Genomic DNA, 24,343 nt, shown 5'->3' on the forward strand with positions numbered 1-24,343 from the left:
CTACTGACCGACAACATAACCCACTGTGGGCCCGCCTCTCGTCCCACACCGATTGGAGTTTTGTCAATATTTACCAAAACGACACCAGCTCAACAAGACAGTATTGAATTGACCATCAAGATGGCCGGACGAGTAGCTCTCGGGTTGTTGTTCATATCAATTATCGTCTTGGCAGAAGGCGCTAGAATTCTGACCATCATGCCGTTGGGTGGTAAATCGCACGACATCATAGGAACTGCCTTCGCAAAAGTGCTTGCCGGTGCTGGCCACGATGTGACTGTGATAACGGCCTACGCTTCTAAGAAGTTGCCGAAGAATTATCGGGAAATCGTGCTAACTGGATTGCTAGAAAAAGCTATGGAAGGTCAAGGTGCTCCTAACTTTTTTGAAATGCGAGGAGGAATTATAGCTTCCTTTTTTATGTTGGTGATGATGTACGGAATGATGCCCGGCAGGATGTCCGAGTTGGCAATGGAGCATCCAAACGTTGTGAGTCTCTTGAAATCCGACGAAAAGTTTGATGTAGTTCTGTTGGAATCCTTCGTAGCCGAACAGTTTTATGGATTAGCACAACACTTCGATGCACATCTGATTACCTTTTCCGCTGTCGGAAACTCATTATGGACCAACGGCCTCGTCGGATGTCCTCATCCAACGTCGCACTTGGGACACTTTTTACTCAGCTACACTGATCGCATGACATTTTGGGAACGATTCGTAAACACAGCCTTCACTGGATTCGATCGGATCTATTACAACTGGTTCTATTTGCCGACGCAGAAAAAATACTACGATTTAGCGTTTCCCAATGCTAAACAAAGCTTCGAACAGCAGATGAAAAATGTTTCCTTAGTTTTCCTGAACCAACACTTCACACTTAGCAGTCCTAGACCATATCCACCCAACATGATCGAAGTAGGAGGGATTCAAATCGATGACCCAAAACCGTTACCAAAGGTTAGTTGCAATGTTGCCCTTCAGCCACTCAAAATTTAAGATCTTGTCTATTTTAAGGACTTGCAAACGTATCTTGACGAAGCTACAGAAGGAGTTGTCTATTTTTGCATGGGTTCTAACTTAAAATCAAAGGATCTTCCAGCTGTGAAGCGAGACGCCTTTCTGAGAGCGTTTGGCAAACTAAAGCAGCGTGTTCTGTGGAAGTTTGAGGATGAAAATCTTTCCAACAAGCCAGGAAATTTGAAAATCAGCCCCTGGGTTCCGCAAAATGATTTGTTGGCCCATCCGAATGTGAAACTATTCATTACACATGGAGGTAACCTCGGCACGACGGAATCCTTATACCACGGTAAACCGATGGTAGGAATACCGATCTTCGGAGACCAAATGTTGAACATTGAAAAGTCCGTACGTGCTGGTTACGCCTTGCGACTTGATTTCGATGACATTAGTGAGGATACGGTGGGACGAGCTATCAACACGGTACTGAACGATCCATCATATGCGAGAAATGCGAAATTAGTTTCGGATAGGTTGCGAGATCAACCGATGACTCCGAGGCAAACCGTTGTTTACTGGGTGGAATACGTGCTGCGACACGGTGGAGCACCGCAGCTGCGTTCACCCGCAATGGAATTATCTTATTTACAGTACAATTCAATAGATGTGTACGCCGTAATGCTGTTGCTTTTAGTGGTAATTGTGGCAACTAATGTGATCATTGTGAAGAAGCTATACCGGAAGGTGCTCCGAAGGAGTTGCCCGGCTGGTGGAAAAGAGAAGAAAGCCTAAATCGTTAGTTTTTAAGGCGAAGTGTTATTTTATGTTGTTAATTTTAAAAGATTAAAAGAATTACTTAAAGGAGAGTTTACTAATAAACTTATAAAAAGTTTTAGGTACCGCTGTTATCTTTCATCCACACAAGAACGGTATCTAAATCGAAAACAGTTAAAACCCTTCGATTAGTACGACAGTCAGCAACCAGACACGTGTATTTCATTAGCAGCTCGAAGAGCACACAGACATCGACGCTGTGTTCGTTGACGGCACGACGACGCTATTCTAAGCCTAAGCCATGAATTTATTATGGTCAAGGTCATTTATCTACGGTTCCGCTCCGATCGTAAATTTTGTGTATGGACCGGCTGCTATTAACATTTATATGTATTTCGTTTGTTCTTATAAGATTATACCGTTAAAGGTGGAATAATTGTCCATGCTTATATTAGTGAGAGCATTGCGAATACCATTTACTTGAAGTGTGAAGTAAAAAGCACGGTAAGCATCAAATTACTAATGAAACCAAAGCAAACATCATGAAACTGTGTTGTTTACTACGAATGAATCTTTCATCGTGTTTGAAGTGCTATTCTGCCGCTCATAGCAAGTCCGTCCCATTTGCGTTTTGGTGCTGATGAGAAAACAGCAATTAAAAATTGTAACACTTTAGGTGAAATTTTGCACTCAAATGCTTTTTCAATCAATACCACCAACAGAATTTAGTACTGCAATGACAATCTAACACTTTTGCATCATAAAACTTGCATACACACCGAAATTGGATTAAAATTTATTAAAAATCATAAGCTGGGACTCACATGCGATTACTTTTAGGGTACGTAGCCAGAATGATAGCAAGTCAGTCCCATAGCCAGCTACGACCGGTGATGAAAAACAAACTACTGCAAATCGCTGGTCAATTCATAAATGACCTTCCCTCGTGCTTCATTGAACAAGTTTTTTGTGAGAAGCATAACACAATATATATGCGCCGCTCAAAATAAAATTAGATTTTGTTTTTACATTTTATACTACTGATAAATTCGAAATCAGTTTAGGTGTAGGAACTTGTTTTAAATTTTTCTGAGAGCGGTCACACATTCGTGACGGCGGACAGCTTCCACGTAGCAGTGGAAGCTAATATGAAAGAACACCTATAGCTTAGGAAAATGTTTGCTCCGTTAAAATACAGCTAAGTAGCCTACCGAAGTATTTGATATGCCTGACAAATTCTCCAGAACGAAATTCACGACAATAATTGAGCAATTCTTGCCCACGTCTTTACATAAAATACGGATAAAATACGAAAAGTAGTATTTACTAAAGAATGCTTTAACCAACAATATAGTGACACACCTAAAGCGTTCACCGTCAACAAACAACAGCTGAAAGAAGCTAGGTACTGGTGGAAACTTTGTCTTGATGAAAACATTGTACTATCAGCTAGAGCCACACGATGTAGAACGCGTAAAATTCAATCAAACCTCCTATCGAATATCACTTGGTACATCCAATTCTAAACCTGAAGACCAAAAGTTGTGGTAAATATCACATTTCTCATAATCATTATTGGCTGTGGGGTTAAATTGCGAAGATTTTTGCAATGGGCCCGACTTGCGATCACTTTTGCTGAGGGACAAACTGACCTGCAATTTTTTTCATAGTTTCTCAGAACGAAGTATTCAACAATATTTGTTTTATCGAAAGTAGATATAAAAAGGAATTGATTCCATAAATAAACTCAAAATTGACAAAAATGCAATTGGGACGGACTTGCCATGAGCGGCAGTATTGAACTTCATGTGGCACAGAAAAGTATATAGTCAAAGACACAACAAACACACATTAGCTTTTCGTATATTTACTTCACACGTTTATGTGCGAGAATCGGTTGATGAACGATCATCAGGATTTGTTATCATGCTTATAACAAATGATAGCGCGAAGATCCCAGTTGTAAGAAAAGCGACAGTGTAACCTCCGTTGTAGATCACAATGCACTTAAATTACTTTTCTTTAATTACTTTCGAAATATTAGAAGTATTTGGTAATAATTCTTATTTTGCATTATCCTTACCATTAGGCTCACAAATCAGTAATTTAATTTGTTTTAATATATTTTTCTTATAACGAATAATTCAAGTAACTTGCATTTTTTTCGAAGACATCTTCAACACCTATCTGACGACACGTTTTCAGCCCTCCGTACAGGAACGATATGACAAGTTTGAATTGGGCAGTAGATAAAGAATATCTCACAATGCCACTAGGGGCCATCCACATACGACGTGGACAGCTTGGGAGGGGGGGGGGTTGTGTAATGTCCACGGTCCTTGCAAAAAAAAAACAAAAAACATATGGGCATTTGTCCACCAGGGGGGTAAAATCGTCAAAAATCTGTCCACGCGGTATGTGGATGGCCCCCTAGACACAATTCTGAAATAACGTGAGTCTACCGCGACTAAAACCGCAAATCATTAGGCACAGTGGCTCGAAATAAGAAATAAAGAAACATTAACGATTGAATTTAAAATAGCTCAGCTACATGAAATTGCCGCTATTTATCATCAATTTAACCAACTGTGATCCCGTCTCGAATCCCTCACTGATTGGAATTTTGACAGTTTCACCAGAGCGGCACCTGCTTCACAAGACAGTATTGAATTGATAATCACGATGGCCGGACGAGTAGCCCTCGGGTTGTTGTTCATATCAATTGTCGCCTTAGCAGAGGGCGCTAAAATACTAACCATCATGCCCCTTGGTGGAAATTCGCACGACATTATAGGAACCGCCTTCGGAAGAGTGCTTGCCGCTGCTGGCCATGATGTGACTGTGATAACGGCCTACGTTTCTGAAAAGCTGCCGAAAAATTACAGGGAAATCGTGCTAACTGGAGTGCTAGAAAAAGTTATGGAAGGTCAAGCTGCACCGAACATTTTCGATTGGAAGGGCGGAGTCTTAGGTTCTTTCTTTATGTTGGTGATGATGTACGCAATCATGCCTGGCAGGATGTTTGAGTTGGCAATGGAACATCCAAACGTTGCAAATCTTTTGAAATCTGACGAAAAATATGACGTTGTTCTGTTGGAGTCCTTCTTAGCAGAGCAATTCTATGGATTAGCGCAACACTTCGATGCTCACCCGATTACGTATTCCGCTTTCGGAAACTCACTATGGACCAACGGCCTAGTGGGATGTCCTCATCCAACGTCGCACTTGGGACACTTTTTACTTACTTTTTTGTTTGAGTTAGCAATGGAACATCCAAACGTTGCAAATCTTTTGAAATCTGACGAAAAATATGACGTTGTTCTGTTGAAGTCCTTCTTAGCAGAGCAATTCTATGGATTAGCGCAACACTTCGATGCTCACCTGATTACGTATTCCGCTTTCGGAAACTCACTATGGACCAACGGCCTAGTGGGATGTCCTCATCCAACGTCGCACTTGGGACACTTTTTACTCAACTATACCGATCACATGACATTTTGGGAACGGTTCATAAACACTGCCTTCACTGAGTTTGATCGGTTCTATTACGAACGATTCTATTTGCCGACACAGAAGAAATACTACGATTTAGCGTTTCCGAATGCCAAACGAAGCTTCGAACAGCAGATGAAAAATGTTTCCCTAGTTTTTCTGAACCAACACTTCACACTCAGCAGTCCTAGACCTTATCCACCCAACATGATCGAAGTTGGAGGAATTCAAATCGATGATCCAAAATCATTGCCGAAGGTGAGTCAAAATGGTGTCATTTGACTGCCCGAAATTTTAGAGCAACAATCTATCTGTTTGAAGGACTTACAAACATTTCTTGATGATGCCACAGAGGGAGTTGTCTATTTTTGCGTGGGTTCCAACATAAAATCAACAGATCCCCCACTTGTTAAGCGAGACGCCTTTTTGAGGGCGTTCGGCAAACTGAAGCAGCGTGTTTTGTGGAAGTTCGAGGACGAAAATCTTCCCAACAAATCAACAAATGTGAAAATCAGCCCCTGGGTTCCCCAGAGTGATTTGTTGGCCCATCCGAACGTGAAACTGTTCATTACACATGGAGGCAATCTCGGCACGATGGAATCCATGTACCACGGTAAACCGATGGTGGGAATACCTATCTTTGGAGACCAAATGAAGAACATTGAAAAATCCGTACGGAATGGATACGCCTTGCGGCTCGATTTTGAAAACATAAGTGAAGAAACGGTGGGACGGGCTATCAATACGATACTGAACGATCCGTCATACGCTAGAAATGCGAAACTTGTGTCGGACCGGTTACGAGATAAACCGATGACTCCGAGGCAAGCTGTCGTCTTCTGGGTGGACTACGTGCTGCGACACGGTGGAGCACCGCAGCTGCGTTCGCCCGCAATGGAATTATCTTATTTACAGTACAATTCCCTCGATGTGTACGCCGTTATGCTGTTGCTGTTAGTGGTTATTATGGCAACTAATGTCTTCTTCGTAAAGAAGTTATACCGAAAAGTGTTTCGAAAGAGTTGTCCGGCTGGTGGAAAAGAGAAGAAAGTCTAATATGTTAATTCCTAAGGCGAAATGTTATCTAATGTGATAGAAGTTGAGTAGATTAAATGAAATAATTGAAAGATAATTTACTCATAAATCTTCAAAAAGTTGTACGAAGTTTCACACTAATTCAATTATCAACAAAGGGAATATAAATACATGACCGGGATGACATTATAATATACATGTGCAGACAAATACGGCTTGTGACACTCGACAATGTTGATAACGGTTTTTTTTTGCCCAACAGGCGGCAGCGGTCTTTGTAAGGCGGCAAATTCAGCGGGTCATTCCAAGCAAGGTTTCGCAAAACATACCGAAGAATTTTCGTTGGACACTTTCTAATCTGTTTATCCAAACTGCTTGATAACGATACGGTACAGGCGAATTCTAACGTGCACAGTACAGCACTTTAAAGCAGAGCGGGTCTGCAAATTCACGAGCGATTTTAAATATAAAACCCAACTAACGATTTGATTTATCAATAGCAGCAGAGATTTGGGGGTTGAATGTTAGTTTTTTATCCAGTATTACACCAAGATCTTTCACTTGTTCAACCCTTTTCAGTTTTATACTAGATAAGTTTCTCTAACTTGAACGAGAGAATGGAATAATTAACCGTATCAAACGGCTTCCGCGTACCCCAGGTTGAGAACCGCTGCAATATGAGTATTTTCGGAACCGGGATGATGCTCAGAGACCCAAAAACGGTCCTAGACGCCATTTAGTATTCCCAAATGGAGAATTCAGGTTTACAAAAATAGTCATGAATGGTCGCATGCCGCCAATTATGAGAATTTTTGGAATCGAATTGAAGATGAGATCAAAAATCAACTCCAGAGATATATTTGAATTCAAATTGGTGACTTCCGATTTGCGGAAAACAGTAAAAATTGACAAAATGCCGCCCCATATGAGTACTTTCAGAATCGGGATGCTATCCAGAAACATTCAAACGATACCAGATGCTGTTTTGAATTCCAAGATGGTGACTTCCGGTTTGCGTAAAACAACCTAAAATGACCGAATACCGCCCAATATGGGTATTCCAAGGATCGGGATGATGCGCAGAGATCCCAAATCAACTCTAAGCGCGATTTTTAAACTTAAGATGGTGACTTCCGGTTTCCGGACAATATATACAAAATTGACGAATATAACCCTATGAGTACTTTTGGAGTCGGAGTGATGTCACGAGACCTGAAAACGACTTTATACGAACCGGAAGTCACCATATTGGATTTGAGAATGGAGTCTGAAGTCGATTTCCGAGTTCAGGGCATCATTCAAATTACAGAAATACACATATTCGACTATTTTTGGTTGTTTCCGAGAAACCGGAAGTTACTATCTTGGAATCCAAAATGGCGTCTAAGGTCATTTTATGGTCTCTGGGCAGCATTCCGGTTTCAAAAATAACCATATTGCCCGGAATTTGGTAAAATTTTGTTGTATTTAAGAAACCGGAAGTCGCCTTTTGGGGTCCTCAGTGGTGTTTGAAGTCGTTTTCCTGTCTCTAAACATCATCTCGATTACGGAAACACAAATATTAGGAGGTATTCGACCATTTTAGATTCTTATCTAGTAAGCGAAAGTTGCCATCTTGGAATTCAAAATGGCGTCTGAGCCATTTTCCTATCTCTGGGCACCTTCCCGGTTGCAAAAATATCTATATTGGATGACATTTGACCTTAAACACATTTTTTCGTTACGTTTACAGAAATTTAATGCGTACTTTTGCCCCACAATGAGTTTTTCAACTGGTTTGATTTTAATGACATACACCAAAATATTTTCGGTAAAACAAATTCACCCTACGAACCGCAATTATACAAGAGTTTTTTAGGTTCTGTTGTTTTCGAATTTCTGTAGTTTCCGAATAAGAGAATCGTTATTCCCAAAACTAAGAAAATTAGATCGAAACAGCTCAAAACACAACTTTTTTTATAACTTCGCACCATTTAAATGAAATTTTATGTGTTTAATATGTGCTTAACTGACGTTATAATACTGGAAATTCATACAATGTTGCTAGTTTGTTTTGCTCGTATGTTTCAAAAAGGCCAATGTGTACTTTTGCCCCTCACTACTCTACTTCCTGTTCAGGCGAAAGAACAGATTTAACACTCTCAGTGGCGCATATCACAGACTGCTCGCTCACATAAAAAATATCCATACTTAAAACTGAAAGCGACACATCCCTTGAGGCTAGCTTTCCTTGTTGAGTAGTAACGGTTTTAATTCAAAAAAATTAAAAAAGGAACAACTGGTTCAAAAGTTATACCTTTTTGAAAATAAAATACATAGAATAAAACCGTTTCTCAAAGTCCCCCTATATCGGAGATGGTCACACTAACGACCCAATGAAAATTACGAGTTTGATCATTTTCGACGAAAATTCATCACTGCAATTTTGAGCACAATTGAGCACATTGGGTGACCCGAAATAGGGTGACCCTAAGAAACGGTTTTGTTCTATGTATTTTATTTCCAAAAATTCATAACTTTTGAATCAGTTGATCGATTTTTGATCTTTTTGGATTCAATCAAAGGTATGTTTTCTAGTTTCGAGAGAAAGCACCAAAGATGTAAATCTGTGTGCGTTGACACGCAAAATAAATAAAGTTATTACAATTTTCGGGTTGTTTTCAAACTAAATTTACCCAAATATTACATAACATATATATATATATATATATATATATATATATATATATATATATATATATATATATATATATATATATATATATATATATATATATATATATATATATATATATATATATATATATATATATATATATATATATATATATATATATATATATATAACATATATATTTTAAATGATTCTCCATATAGTCAAATGTGCCCTTCAAATTGAGATCAAAAAATATTTTTTATGTTTGCTCAAAAAACAACTACAAACAAATGAAAAAGGCATATTTTTTTATGAAAAACATTAATAACTTAAAGTAGAATTGAGATATTACCGATGTCAGAATTGTAAACTGTTACTCTTAAAAAGCCGTGAAAGTTGGTCAAAAACAATTTGGATGTGAAAATTTAAATAAAAAGTTATAGCGAAACATGTGATTTTTCATACTAAATCGGTCATTTTTAGAGTTAGAGAAAAACTGTTTCGTGAAAAGTTGCTTAAAATCAAAGGTTCTATAACATTGTATAACAACTTCTATCTTCAATTTAAAAAAATAAAAAACCACCCCAATTTTTGATATTTTTGTTGTATAGGCACTTTACCATATGTAATAATTCTGTAGAAGAAAGCTTTTCTAGCTTTTCTAAAATATTGCAATCCCTTTAGATTTACTTCAAATTTACTCCTATATTCAGTTTCAGGACCATTGTGCGCTGTGAAACACAGTCTTCATTTACGAAAACAAGGTCCAAACAGCGTGACTGGTGGTTGCGAATATCATTTATTTGTTGGAGTCCCAAAATGCTACACCACACAGTGGTTCGCCCATAGGCCAAAAATAGAAAAAAAGTTTTTTTGTTTTCTGGCTATTATTGATTAAATAGATCGGTTATAGACCTGAGAATGCAGAAGAGCTGTTTTTGTTGACCTATTTAATGAACAGTTTACTTTTGAGCACGAGATAAGGGAAAGTGTTTAACACTTGCAAAATCAACTTAAACGGACGTGTTTTTTTACGTTGTGTACATATCCGCTGTAGAACAAATTCAATTGCTTCATCTGTTTATTTTCATCATAAGCCTTCGGAAAATAGGTTTGTTATGCTGTTGCGGTGTTGTTTTGATAGGTATGTGATAAACTGTAATCATAATTAGTCGTAAGGGGGACCGTAGTAGAAAAGTCAAAGAGCACCACTCATAGTTAAATTCATGTATACTTTTAAATGTGTTCTGCGCTAGATACTATCACCAAATTACCACCGAACGAAGGATTTAGGACATAGAAAAGATTTGTTAAAAGTTTTAGCTACATATATTTGCATCTTAGTCGATGACAAGCGGCTAAAGATAGTTACTTTTTCGTTTGAATTTCATAATTTTTACATAGTTTCTTAAAAGGGTTGTGGTACATTCAGCTCAAATTTACAAATTTGTTCTTAAACATTTGTTCATATTAGAATTTCGATATTTGGTGTTGAAATAAGGGTGTTTCCTGAGAAAATCTCAATTTTTTTTTTGAAGTTATTCCAGAAAAATAACGTAAAATAAGTAAAATCAAAATTTGATCGCTTTGAGGGTTCACTTAACGAAACCAGATTGTGCTTAAATTTTGCATAGGGACTTCTTTCGAGAAGGCAAAACTTTTGAAAACTGCCGTATTTTGAAATTCAATGGTCAAACTTTTCCCAATATTCGATTGGCACCCTATTATGCATGCATAATAATGACAATGCTAGAAAATTTTGACAAGTTGGATGATGGCAGTCCCAGAAAAGTTTGTTATAGTCGAAAAACACCTAATTCTGTTGATTTCAGTAGTTTTCAAGAGCAATACTGTAAAAAAATGATTTATGACCGCCCTTGCCATACAATTCGAACCACTGTGCACCGTCAAGCAGCATGCGGCTAGAAGGAATGGGCGTGTTTATTTTAGTTGAAACAGACTCGGAAACAGTGTTTTTCTGTAAATTGGCACCATTTGAAACCGCTTTCGAAAAAATCACAGGAGGGTTGTGTGCAAAGCCACGACCGCAAGGTTGAAGTAGAATACTTTCACACAGCTCTACTTACGGCTGTACATTAACCTACGGCCGGGCGTGTACATTAACTTCGCGCCGCTTTTCGCGTTTAGCCTGGCAGAGGCCTAATGCGCACGGCCATCACAGTAGAAAGGTGTTTTCACATTGAAAATTAGACTCGGCTTTACTAAAGTAAGTGTTGACAAACGATCTACCGCTTATACCGCCGCTATCGTACGAAAGCGCGTCGTTTCATGTGGGGAATAATATCAACAACGAAAAATGACGCGCGCCTAAGCACACCCGACCTGTTTCGCCGTGCTGCTTCCATTTACTTCCTTATAACATCCGCCTCATGGAAGTACCGGCTGCACCTACCGCTGAGAAAACTATTAACTTTTCAAAGTAAGTGTTTTATTTGTCCTCAAAAGAACAATTGTTCAATTGCATATCGGATATAATGCAATCGCATCTGTGTAATATTACCGACAGTAATATTTTTCTGAACAAAATGATCCAACTTTTCCATTAGAGGAAGTGCCGGCTGATGTACGGCAAAAATCTCGCCCGATCGCTCGCGTTGGCGTTCGTTTTCAGGCAGAGGCCTGAGACGTGGTGACCAATCACAGGGCAAGTGATTTGTGAAGTAATTTGAAGGCAGCCACAGGCGCAACCCGGACGGTCCATCCAGCTCACCTTCCGACTAATAAATGTAGCTAGTTTTCCCAGAAACACTCTTTTATAGCCGAAGGGTGCTACGAAATAGGCCATGCCTTTCAGTTCAGTTTTACCATTTCCAAATGTTCTTTAGACGAATTATTCCACATTTCGCATTTAATTTTTCTATCTAGCGAATAAACACCGATGGTGCTCTCACACACGCAACGGTTTTAACCCGTATCTTATTGCGGTTTGTAACATCAAGCGATTTCGTTTGCTCGCTGTTGCGTGTTGCATCATGTTGCAACTTGGCAGCTGGGAGACGACGAAATTCTGTTGATGCTGATTGATTAAATCGACTTCATATTAGCTCTGCATAGTCGAACTAACTGCTTTTGTGAATGCGTTCTAACAGGACAGTTTATTATTCAATGTCGGTTATGCTGATCGCAGCCTTTGCGTTGCCCCTACCGTGGGGGGTTTACTGAATAAAGTAGAAATTAGACAACTACAACAGAATTTGATTGCACCCCGCACAGAATGTCCGCTTGCGTTGATGCCAGAAAATTATTAACCTTCAATTATTTGTTTATTTGCTGATCGCAACCTTTGAACTGCCCTAACAGTGGAGGAATTAGGATACACGGACAACATGCACTGTGGAAGCTATTTAACTTTCAGTAAATTAGACGGGTGCGACAAATTTAAATTGCTAGGATCCAACAAAGAATCTTGCTTGCGTTGTCGAAAATTATTAACTTTCAATGACTTGTTTATTTGCCTTGAAAAAGGCATTTTGATGTTCAAAATTTGATTTCCCAACGCCAATCTTCATGCTGCCCCAACACGGGGGGATAATGGCAGTCTGGCGACACACGCTGAGAGGAACCGCGCTGCTCCTGAGACGTGGTGACCAACCACAGAGCTAGTGCTGCTGCTAAGGAAGGACGACTGCTGTTGTCGCTGTCTAGAACTATTATGAGCGGCTCCGGCTGATACAGGCTCTTATATAGGCCAAATAGCATGTTTTCAATTGCAAGGTTTATGATCCTGTCGACCGTGCTTGGGAAGCAAGCATATAACGACCAATCAGAGGTCGAATTTTTCGTTTTGACAAGGCTTGACTATTTTCAATAGTACAATAGTGTGAATAATAAAATTACAATCATCTTATTTTGGGATGAATCTTAGAAGGTTTTACAATCTATTGCTGCAAGAACGAAGGAAATCCATCGGATACTAACCGATTTATTAGCATTTGAAATTGGACATATTTTTCACTTTTCTCGGTTTTAGATTTTCATTTCACATCCCTATGTAGCCGAACTTCCTGAGAGAAGTATTCTACTTCAAAACCTGAATTAGGGTAATTTAGGTTAAATGGGGAACCCTACTCTGGAAGGTGGAAAAGTAATGAATTTTTGTGATTTTTTTTTGGATGTTCAGGGTAAGATGAAGTGTTCGAGTATTTTGGTTAGTGAATGAGGTATATTTGAAGATGTATTTCGCATGTCGTGGATGCAAATCTTGTGAGTATTACGCTGTTGGCAGCGTTTGTCTCTTAACCATGTTTTTTCAACTGATAGTCAGGTTTTCTCAGCATTTACTGAACCGATTTGGATCAATTTTTTTTTTTCGATATGTGAATTTTTTATTGTTGTATGATTTTTTAAGTAGAGATTTTTCATGAAAAATAACTAACTTTTTTACTAAAATGGCCGCTATTTTGGCAAATTTTGGATTTTTCAAAAACGGTTATATAACAAGTTAGAAGATCCATTTTTACATTCTAGAATAAAATTTTAGCCAAATGGGTTCAGTGGATGCTGAAAAAAAATTACCACCAGTTTGGTATTGATTTAGAGCGAGCATCCACGTTCCCAGCTGCCAACAGCGTAATACTCACTTTATTAGCATACCCGATATGCAAAATACATCTTCAAATATACGTTTATCAATAGCCAAACTACCCGGAAATTTCACTTTACTCTAAACATTCGAAAAAATCACTAAAATTCATTATTTTTCGACCTCCCAGAGTAGGATCCCCCCTTAACATGTTCCTGAAACTAAAACACATTTTCTAGATATGTGGTCATCGACGTAACCTATAAGATGCAGCAACGCGGGTCGGGTATCAGCTAGTAAATATTTTAATTCTACAACCATACCAAGACACAAACTTAGCATTTTGTGTCTAGATGATGTTATTTTAGTGATTTATTCCTCAATAACGTTTCTAACGAATATCTCCCCAATATATCAAAGGGCATTTTAAGGAACTTGTCCGAAAATGACACGGAAAATATTTTCGATAATAGTTTTTAGTTTAGTCACACTGTGCGACGCACGCGTCGCGTAGCTGCATTATTCGTTACAACAGAGTCTTTCACCGTATTTGAGGTGTTGTTGATCAGTGAGTTAAAACCTGGCGCTTGTATATAATTAAACTGCCGAGTCATTGTTTTATATATTTGAACATTACGTGGTGAAAAGAATTATATAGTCAAAGCACAGTAAACATAATTCTTTCGCATGTTCGCTCCACGCGTTTGTGCGAGAGTATTGGTTAATGAGCGACCACCAACTGAAAAAGAGATGAATTTATGTACTCTGCATCTCTTTGTTGGCGAGGGTTTTTTGTAACAGATAGTTGAAGACACGTTTTCAATCGTCTGTGCAGAAATCTTACTGCTGCACGCCCTTCTGAAATACGATGAGTCAGCAGCAACAGATTCCACCGCGACGAAAAACGCAAGTCATTGGGCACAGTAGTTCAAAAGTGACTTTATGGATTGCCGTAAACCAGAGTAACCGTAATTTTGCTACTTTGATTTACCACTATTAACCAAAAACTTAACCCACTGTTGATCTGCCTGCCTGGCTTACGCTTCGAAAAAACTGCCGAAGAATCACCGGGAAATTGTGTTAACTGGATTATTGGAACAAACTCTGGAAGTCCAGATGCGCCAAAATTCTTTGGAATACGAGGAGGAATCATAGCTTCGTCCTTCATGTTAGCCATATTGTACGGAATGATGTCTAACAAAATGTTCGAGTTCGCAATCCAACATCCGAACGTTGTGAATCTTTTAAAATCCGATGAAAAATTTGATATGGTTCTGTTGGAGTCCTTCGTATCGGAACAGTTTTATGGATTAGCGCAACACTTCGATGCACATCTGATTACCTTTTTCTCTTTCGGGAACTCACTATGGACCAACGACCTGGTCGGATGTCCTCATCCGACGTCGCATTTGGGACACTCTTTACTAAGTTACACCGATCGCATGACATTTTGGGAACGTTTCATAAACACAGCCTTCACTGAGCTCGATCGATTCTACTACAACTGGTTCTATTTATCGAAACAGAAGAAATACTACGATCTAACGTTTCCGAATGCCAAACAAAGCTTCGAACAGCAGATGAAAAATTTTTCCCTAGTTTTCCTGAACCAACACTTCACACTCAGCAGTCCTAGACCTTATCCACCCAATATGATCGAGGTCGGTGGAATTCAAATTGAAGACCCCAAACCGTTACCGAAGGTAAATTCAACAGCGTTCGATAATTATTTTAAATCATATTTTATCTACTTGAAGGACTTACAAACGTATCTCGATGAAGCAACAGAGGAAGTTATTTATTTCTGCATGGGTTCCACCGTGAAATCGAAGGATCTCCCACCTGAAAAGCGAGACGCCTTCCTGAAGGCGTTCGGAAAATTAAAACAGCGTGTTCTGTGGAAGTTTGAGGGCGAAAATCTTCCCAACAAGCCAGGAAATGTGAAAATCAGCACCTGGGTTCCACAAAATGATTTGTTAGCCCATCCGAACGTAAAACTGTTTATTACACATGGAGGCAACCTCGGCACGACAGAATCTTTGTACCACGGTAAACCGTTGTTGGGAATACCAATTTTCGCAGACCAAATGATGAACATTAAAAAGTCCGTACGTGCTGGTTACGCATTGCGGCTTAATTTTAATGACATAAGTGAGGATACGGTGGGACGAGCTATCAACACGGTACTGAACGATCCGTCATATGCAAGAAATGCGAAACTAGTGTCGGACCGGTTGCGAGATCAACCGATGACTCCGAGGCAAACTGTCGTCTTCTGGGTGGAGTACGTGCTGCGACACGGTGGAGCACCGCAGCCGCGATCACCCGCATTAAAACTATCCTATTTACAGTACAATTCAATAGATGCGTACGCCGTAATGCTGTTGCTGTTAGTGTTTACTGTGGCAACTAATGTGTTCTTTGCGAAGAAGCTATGCCGAAAAGTGTTCCGAAACAGCTGTCCAGCTGGTCGAAAACAGAAGGAAGCTTAATTAACGGTAACGAAGTGGTATTTTATGTAGTAGATTTTCAAAAGATTATTTGAAAAACTTTAAAGATAGATAAACTGTGAAAAGTTGCACACTAATTCAACCCGCAACTTCCTCTAGTAACACCACTCTTATCTTTCATCCATATAATAATGGTATCTAAACCGGAATCGAATGAAAAATCAGCGACACGTGTATTTCATAGGCACTAGAAGAGCATACAAACACCGACGCTGTGTTTGTTAATAGCACGACGCTAGGCCTAAGCCACATAAAAATCATCATGGTCAAAGTCATTAAACCACGGTTGTCGCACCGATCACACTAGTTAGCAGCAACAACAACTCACTGCTGACTATCGCCAAAATTGACTGCGTCTGGGCCGTCGGTTAGGAATATTTTGATAACTTTGAACAGTTTTATTAGAAGAACATTTGCTGAACAAAAATTGTTTGGCATCCATGCTAGTTGATAGTGTTTAAAATATCGAAATTATTTATGTACAATTAAAGTAGCAAAACTTGAGCAGCAATCGGAATAGTAGTAATTGTAGCTGACTATTTTTGATTCAATGTATTATTGCCAAGTTGGAGTTTCACTAAACCCGAAAATATTCCTGATACGTGTCTCGACTTTTTTGATCCTCCTGAGCTCAAATACTCATTCTGATGAAAGTATTGACTTAATAAGCAAATTTTGTGTTTATGCTGACTGCTACTAATATTTTTTTTTTGTATTCTTTTTTTTTTTGTATTCAAAATTAAACAATGAATGCTTGCTTTGAAAATCCAAGCAAAAAGTCGAAAACACAGAAAATATCATAATACTGATGAAACCAAAGCAATCGTCGCGAAACTGTGCTATATATTACAACGGGGTCTTTCACCGTATTTGAGGAGCTGTAAGTAAAAAATTTCAAGTCACTGTTTTATATGATTGAACTGCACGTGGTGGCGAGAAGTATATAGGAGTAAGCGGGGTAAGACCGCCCCTTTAAGCAATTCTGTTTATAGAAAAAAAAGTTGCGACTGCAATTTCATTTTTTCTTCGCTAAGAGGTTCTTCTATTCAATACCCGCATTTAAAAAATAAGAACTGAAATATTTTTGTTTATTTTCCAGCTTTTTTTTAATTTTTAAAAATTCATTGAACATGTGCAGATCTTTTTCATGCCGGGTAAGCCCGCCCACCAGCGGGGTAAGATCGCCCACCATTTTTTGAGGATAAACAATATTTTTAGGGCCGAAACGGTTGATTTTATCGGTATAGTGTCTCTGACAAAGTTGTAGATGGTATTTTTTTTCTTTTTAAATAAAATATACACTGTGAAAAATCTGAAAAAAAATTCTAAGTTTCAACTTATTTTGTTTTCTGATTATTCAAGTTCAGATCAATGTTTAGGTAACTTTTTTGGTTTTCAAAATAAATAGATTTTTCAGAATTGGGGGTTTTCAAGATATTAAATTCATAATATACCTATCTTTAAGCTAAAAATTAAAACTCATTAAACCTGTCTGTATGATTCTTTTGAAGACTTATTATGTATAGAAAAATACTAATAATTATTATTTCGTTTATTTATATTTTCAATTTTCTAAGTTTTTTTTTTTTTTTTTAAGAACAAAATTATCAACGACTCTATACACCAAACAAACCGTCCAAAAAAATTCTTCACAAAAATTTAGCTATTAATATTTCTATTACTCCATGATCCAACAACCATAAAATTTTAGCTTACCTTTTGTAGATTTTACAGGCAAAAACATGTTTTTTCAAATAAATTTGAAAAAAAAATATATTTTTAATTCTATTTTTATATCTTTTCTTTAATTTTTTTAGAGTGTGTATTTTTTTCGGAAGTAAAAAACTACTATTTTCAATTCTGCCGGAGACGTCATACCAATCAAACAAACCGTCATGGCTCTAAAATTATTTTGGTTCATTAACACCATTTTCACACAGGTTTACTTTTTTCAAAAATAAGCCTTGTTAAAATATATTACTAGAAAAGCTTCAACCAAATCGAAAATGGTCGATTAACATCGATGTCTTATGTGGCTTGAAGTTGCTTTACTGGTCCTGTAAATATTCCTTTTGTAGTGTCGAGGCATTTGGGTCTTGAAGTAAAACAACAAGCAGTTGGATACGTGGCGGTTTTACCCCTTGTATAGTGGGCGACTTTACCCCCAGTGGAACATTTTCATATTTGACCGAAAAAGTAGTCAAAATTACAAGATTACTCACGGCCTTCGATATTCCCGAAAGAAGATAGATTCAGGCAAGCGATTAAACGTATATTCACGAACAAAACAATAGATTTTTAGACTGAAAAACCTTATGTCCCGTTGCCGCAAAACAATAGCGCATTGACTGGTTGCCAGCTGGAAGGTTGGTTTTGATTATTTCTGCGACCGTTCGCGCACTATCAAAACAGAAAAACGTGCAAAATGTTATGTAATTATACTGTGATAGACACGTTAAAGAAATTTTTCAATTATTTTATAACTTGGTAGTAAAACTACAGTGGGCGGTCTTACCCCGCAGGGCGGTCTTACCTTGTTTACCCCTAGTCAAAGATACAGCAAACATACACTAGCGTCTCGTATGTCAGCTCCATACGTTTGTGTGCAATTTTTGGTTGATAAACGATCATTAGGATCTGTTATCATGTTCGTAACAGAGCCCAATTTTAGAAAAAATGATAAGATAAAAACAGTTTGGATGAAGCAGTAGACAAAAAATATCTCACAATACTGTTGAAAACCTTGCTGCTCCACACACTTCTGCAGTGGCGTGAGTCTGCAAATAAATTCCAGCGCGACGAAAAACGCAAATCATTCCGCACAGTGGTTCAAAGATGAAAATATTAGGTAGATCTGCAACATTTTGTTACCACTAGTTATCGAAAACATAACCTACTGTGGACCCGACTTGAGTCCAACACGGATTGGAATTTCGACAATATTAACCAGAGTAACACCAGCTTCACAAGTCAGTATCGAATCGAACATCATGATGACCGGACGAGTCGCTCTCGGGTTGTTGTTCATATCTATTGTCGCCTTGGCAGAAGGTGCTAGAATATTAACCGTCTTGCCGCTGGGAGGTAAATCGCACGACATCATAGGAACTGCCTTCGGAAAGGTTCTTGCCGATGCTGGCCACGATGTGACTGTGATAACGGCCTTTGCTTCTAAGAAACCACCGAAGAATTACCGGGAAATCGTGCTAACTGGATTAGTGGAAAAAGCCATGCAAGGTCAATTTGCTTTCAACTTTTTTGAAATGCGAGGTGGAATCACGACTTCTTTTTTAATGTTGGTGATGATGTACGGAATGATGCCTGACAGGATGTTCGAGTTGGCAATGGAGCATCCGAACCTTGTAAGTCTTATGAAATCCGACGAAAAGTTCGACGTTGTTCTGCTGGAGTCCTTCGTAGCGGAACAGTTTTATGGATTGGCGCAGCACTTCGATGCCCACCTGATCACCTTTTCCGCATTTGGAAACTCACTATGGACCAACAACCTAGTCGGATGTCCTCATCCGACGTCGCACTTGGCACATTTTTCGCTCAGCTATACCGATCGCATGACATTTTGGGAACGGTTCATAAACACTGCCTTCACTGAGTTCGATCGGATCTACTATAACTGGATCTATTTGCCGAGACAAAAGAAATACTACGATTTAGCGTTCCCCAATGCTAAACAAAGTTTCGAACAGCAGATGAAGAATGTTTCCCTAGTTTTTCTGAACCAACACTTCACACTTAGCAGTCCTAGACCATATCCACCCAACATGATCGAAGTAGGAGGGATTCAAATCGATGATCCAAAACCGTTACCGAAGGTAAGTCAGAGGTTGTCCTTTAACCACTCAAAATTAAGAATTTTATTCATTTAAAGGACTTACAAACGTATCTTGATGAAGCCACAGAGGGAGTTGTCTATTTCTGTATGGGCTCCAACATAAAATCAAAGGATCTCCCTCCTGTGAAGCGCGACGCCTTCCTGAAAGCGTTCGGGAAACTCAAGCAGCGTGTTTTATGGAAGTTCGAGGACGAAAATCTTCCAAACAAACCAGCAAATGTGAAAATCAGCCCCTGGGTTCCCCAGAGTGACTTGTTGGCCCACCCGAACGTGAAACTGTTCATTACACATGGAGGTAACCTCGGTACGACGGAATCTTTGTACCACGGCAAACCAATGGTGGGCATACCTATCTTCGGAGACCAAATGATGAACATTGAAAAGTCTGTGCGGGCTGGATACGCGTTGCGGCTCGATTTCGATGATATCAACGAGGAAACGGTGGGGCGATCTATCAACACGGTACTGAACGATCCGTCATACGCAAGAAATGCGAAATTAGTATCAGACCGGTTGCGAGATCAACCGATGACTCCGCGGCAAACTGTCGTTTACTGGGTGAACTATATACTGCGACACGGTGGAGCGCCACAGCTACGTTCACCCGCAATGGAATTATCATATTTACAGTACAATTCACTCGATGTGTACGCCGTTATGCTGCTGATATTGGTGGCTGTTGTGGCATTCAATGTGTTCATCGTGAAGAAGTTATACCGGAAAGTGTTCCGAAAAAACTGCCCGGCAGGTGGAAAAAAGAAAAAAGCCTAATAAGTAATAAGTTTCCAAGACGAAGTGTTACTGTATGTGATAGATTTTGAATAGATTAACGTCCTTATTCTTGTTTACAGCCGAATCACATCTGTACGTTTTTTTTCGAATCGAATCGAAAGCCCCTTCCGTTTAACTCAATCGACAATGAACCAGACACATAAATTTCACAGGCACGCGAAGAGCACACAGACGTCGACATCTGTGTTAGTTAATAATGGCACGACGCTAGTCTAAGCTTAGGTTATGGTCAAGGTCATTGATCTACGATTTCTCACCAATCACGCTAGACAGCAGCAACAACAACTCACTGCTGGATATCTCCAAATTTGACTGCGCCAGGGCGCGTGGGTTAGGAAAATTTTTAGTTCTTTGAACAGGTTGATTTGAAGAGCATTTCCTGGACAAATTAACAGTCATGCTCCTTAATAGTGTTGTCAAAAGCAGATTGCCATAATTGTGTCTCACCAGCCAAGTTGGAGTTTCTCCAAACCCGAACATTCAGGAGGAAGCGAAAATATCTCAGACACGTGATTCACCATTATTGTTACTTCGGGGACCAAATAGTGGTTCCAAAATTCTCATGAAAGTATTACCTCAACGAGCAAAATTCAATTATTTATTATACCGGTGCCACTAACATTTACATCTACGCTGTTGATATATAATTACATACTCAAAACAATGATGAAACCGAATCAAACGTCATGAAACTGTGTATCTGTTAAGGCACTGTTGTTGAGTGAGTTGAAATTTGGCGTCCGTAAAGAATAAAAGCCCAAGTCACTGTTTTATATAATTGAACTGCACGTGGTGCTGAGAAGTATATGGTCAAAGACACAGAAGACATACATCAGCTTTTCGTATATTTGCTTCATACGTTTGTGTGCTTGTAGTTGTTGATAACTGATCATTAGGATCTGTTACCATGCTAATGATAATAAATAAGGTAAGGACCCCAATTTCACGAAAAAGGGAACAAATTTAAAAAAAAGGAATTTTTATTTTTAATATTCAACACATATCTGAAGACACGTTTTCAGCCTTCCATGCAGGAGAGATAAAAAAACAGCTGGAATTAGGTAGTAGATAAAGAATACCTAACAAGACTGTAGATAACCTTGCTGCTCCACACACTTTTGAAGCAGCGTGAGTCTGCAGTAATGAGTTCCACCGCGACGAAAAACGCAAATCATTAGGCACAGTGAGTCAAAGAAACAAATGAAATATGAAAAGACATTCTTGAATACTCACATTTTCGATAATTGGAAACCGCAACTTAACCCACTGTGGATCCGCGTCGAGTCCCACACCGATTGGAATTTTGTCAATACTTACCGGAACAACACTGCAAGTTACGCTAGGCAGTATTGAACTAACCATCACGATGGCCGAGCGAGCAGCTGTCGGGTTGTTGCTCATATCACTTGTCACCTTCGCAGAAGGTGCTAGGATACTAACCATCTTGCCGCTGGGTGGTAAATCGCACGATATCGTAGGAACTGCCTTCGCAAAGGTGCTTGCCGATGCTGGCCACGATGTAACTGTGATAACAGCCTACACTTCTAAGAAACCACCGAAGAATTACCGAGAAATCGTGCTAACTGGATTGTTGGAAACGGCTATGGAAGGACAAAATGCTCCTAATTTTTTTGAAATGCGAGGTGGAATCCTAGCTTCGTCCATCATGTTATTCATGCTGTACGGAATGATATCTGGCCGGATGTTCGAGCTGGCAATGGAGCATCCGAACGTTGTGAATCTTCTGAAATCCGACGAAAAAATCGATCTTGTTGTGGTGGAGTCCTTCGTACAAGAGCAGTTTTATGGATTAGCGCAGCACTTCGATGCCCACCTAATTACCTTTTCTTCTTCCGGAAATTCAATTTGGACCAACAACCTAGTCGGATGCCCGCATCCGACATCGCACTTGGCACATTTTTCGCTCAGTTACACTGATCGCATGACATTCTGGGAGCGGTTCGTTAACACTGCCTTCACTGAGTTCGATCGGATCTACTATAACTGGATCTATTTGCCGAGACAGAAGAAATACTACGATTTAGCGTTCCCGAATGCCAAACAAAGCTTCGAAGAGCAGATGAAGAATGTTTCTTTAGTTTTCTTGAACCAACACTTCACCCTTAGCAGCCCTAGGCCTTATCCACCCAACATGATTGAAGTTGGTGGAATTCAAATCGAACCCCCTAACCGCTACCGAAGGTAAGTCCAAAGGTTGCCCTTCTTCCGTTTACATATTTACACCTATATCTTATCTTTATTTGAAGGACTTACAAGCTTATCTCGATGAAGCTACAGAGGGAGTTGTCTATTTCTGCATGGGTTCTACCTTAAAATCAAAGGATCTCCCACCAAAAAAACGAGATGCTTTTCTGAAGGTGTTCAGCAAACTAAAGCAGCGTGTTCTGTGGAAATTTGAGGATGAAAATCTTCCCAACAAGCCAGCAAATGTGAAAATTAGCAACTGGGTTCCGCAGAATGATTTGTTGGCCCATCCAAATGTGAAACTGTTCATTACACATGGAGGCAACCTTGGCACAACGGAATCCTTGTACCACGGTAAACCGATGTTGGGAATACCGATCTTCGGAGACCAAACGATGAACATTAAAAAGTCCGTACGGGCTGGGTACGCCTTGGGAATTCATTTTGATGACATTAGTGAAGAAACGGTGGGACGCGCTATCAACACGGTACTGAACGATCCGTCGTACGCGAGAAATGCAAAACTAGTATCGGAACGGTTGAGAGACCAACCGATGACTCCAAGGCAAACCGTTGTTTTTTGGGTGGAGTACGTGCTGCGACACGGTGGAGCACCGCAACTACGTTCACCAGCACTTGAACTATCCTATTTACAGTATCATTCTCTTGATGTGTACGCCGTAACGCTGTTGCTGTTAGTGGTTATTGTGGTAACTAATGTGTTCATTGTGAAAAAAATATACCGAAAAGTGTTCCGGAAGAGTTGTCCGGCTGGTGGTAAAGAGAAGACAGCCTAATTTGTTAGTATCTAAGACGAAGTATTACAGTTTGTTAACTTGTTTTATATTTTGAAGAGATTAAAATTTTATTCGTTTCAATTCACCCGATAAGCTAGTGTATCACCTAGTGAAAGAAAAAATACCATTTTTTTTTATTGATCATGTCAGGTGAAGAAGCGCAAGTGTTTGATCGCACAGATTCCCCAAGAATTGATAATCACTCTTTACAAAGCATTATGGGAACGAGTTTAGACAATTTAAATTAAAACATAAGCCCAAACCGTTGAAAATACTAGTTAAATGACAAATTCATATCAATGTTTCTCTGTATCCTCTGATTATGTACATAATTCACTGTGAATAATCGATTTATTTGCCCTCTAACCGAATATGGATAAATGACAAATCTTTGTTAATCTACCTCTGCACTTCAATGAACAAAACAACAAATTGCAGCGCTGCCTACATGTTAAATAAATCACTCGAAAATTGAAATTATTTTCAAAAAAAAAAATCAGCAAAGGCAAAATAAAAATTAACAATACCATCAAGAATATCTTTCATTTTTTGTAAGCAAGGTCAAATTATTCCTCTAAGAATGTTGAAAATTTGCTTTACTTTTTCAACAAATTAGACAATTAGGATTATAGTTTATTGCTAAAGTTGAAGTAAAAACAGAAAAAACTGTCCCAAAAAATCACAGGAGGGTTGTGTGCAAAGCCACTACCGCAAGGTTGAAGTAGAATACTT

At 39.0% G+C, this 24,343-nt stretch overlaps 3 protein-coding genes and 1 pseudogene across 6 annotated transcripts in view; 3 read left to right on the forward strand and 1 right to left on the reverse strand.

Moving 5' to 3' along the window:
• LOC129722356 (calmodulin-binding transcription activator 1) overlaps window positions 1–24,343 on the reverse strand; it is a 511,905-nt gene that overhangs the window by 338,836 nt on the left and 148,726 nt on the right. The window lies entirely within an intron of this gene.
• LOC129722361 (UDP-glucosyltransferase 2-like) lies at window positions 109–1,849 on the forward strand. Its single transcript, XM_055675750.1, has 2 exons — window positions 109–957; window positions 1,015–1,849. The coding sequence occupies exons 1-2, from the start codon at window positions 121–123 to the stop codon at window positions 1,747–1,749; spliced, it is 1,572 nt and encodes a 523-aa protein (XP_055531725.1). The 5' UTR covers window positions 109–120; the 3' UTR covers window positions 1,750–1,849.
• On the forward strand, window positions 18,940–20,592 carry LOC129722359 (UDP-glycosyltransferase UGT5-like). Its single transcript, XM_055675748.1, has 2 exons — window positions 18,940–19,797; window positions 19,854–20,592. The coding sequence occupies exons 1-2, from the start codon at window positions 18,958–18,960 to the stop codon at window positions 20,586–20,588; spliced, it is 1,575 nt and encodes a 524-aa protein (XP_055531723.1). The 5' UTR covers window positions 18,940–18,957; the 3' UTR covers window positions 20,589–20,592.
• LOC129722362 (UDP-glycosyltransferase UGT5-like) lies at window positions 21,966–23,625 on the forward strand (annotated as a pseudogene).

This window comes from Wyeomyia smithii, chromosome 2, assembly GCF_029784165.1.
Source record: "Wyeomyia smithii strain HCP4-BCI-WySm-NY-G18 chromosome 2, ASM2978416v1, whole genome shotgun sequence".
NCBI classification, from domain to species: domain Eukaryota; kingdom Metazoa; phylum Arthropoda; class Insecta; order Diptera; family Culicidae; genus Wyeomyia; species Wyeomyia smithii.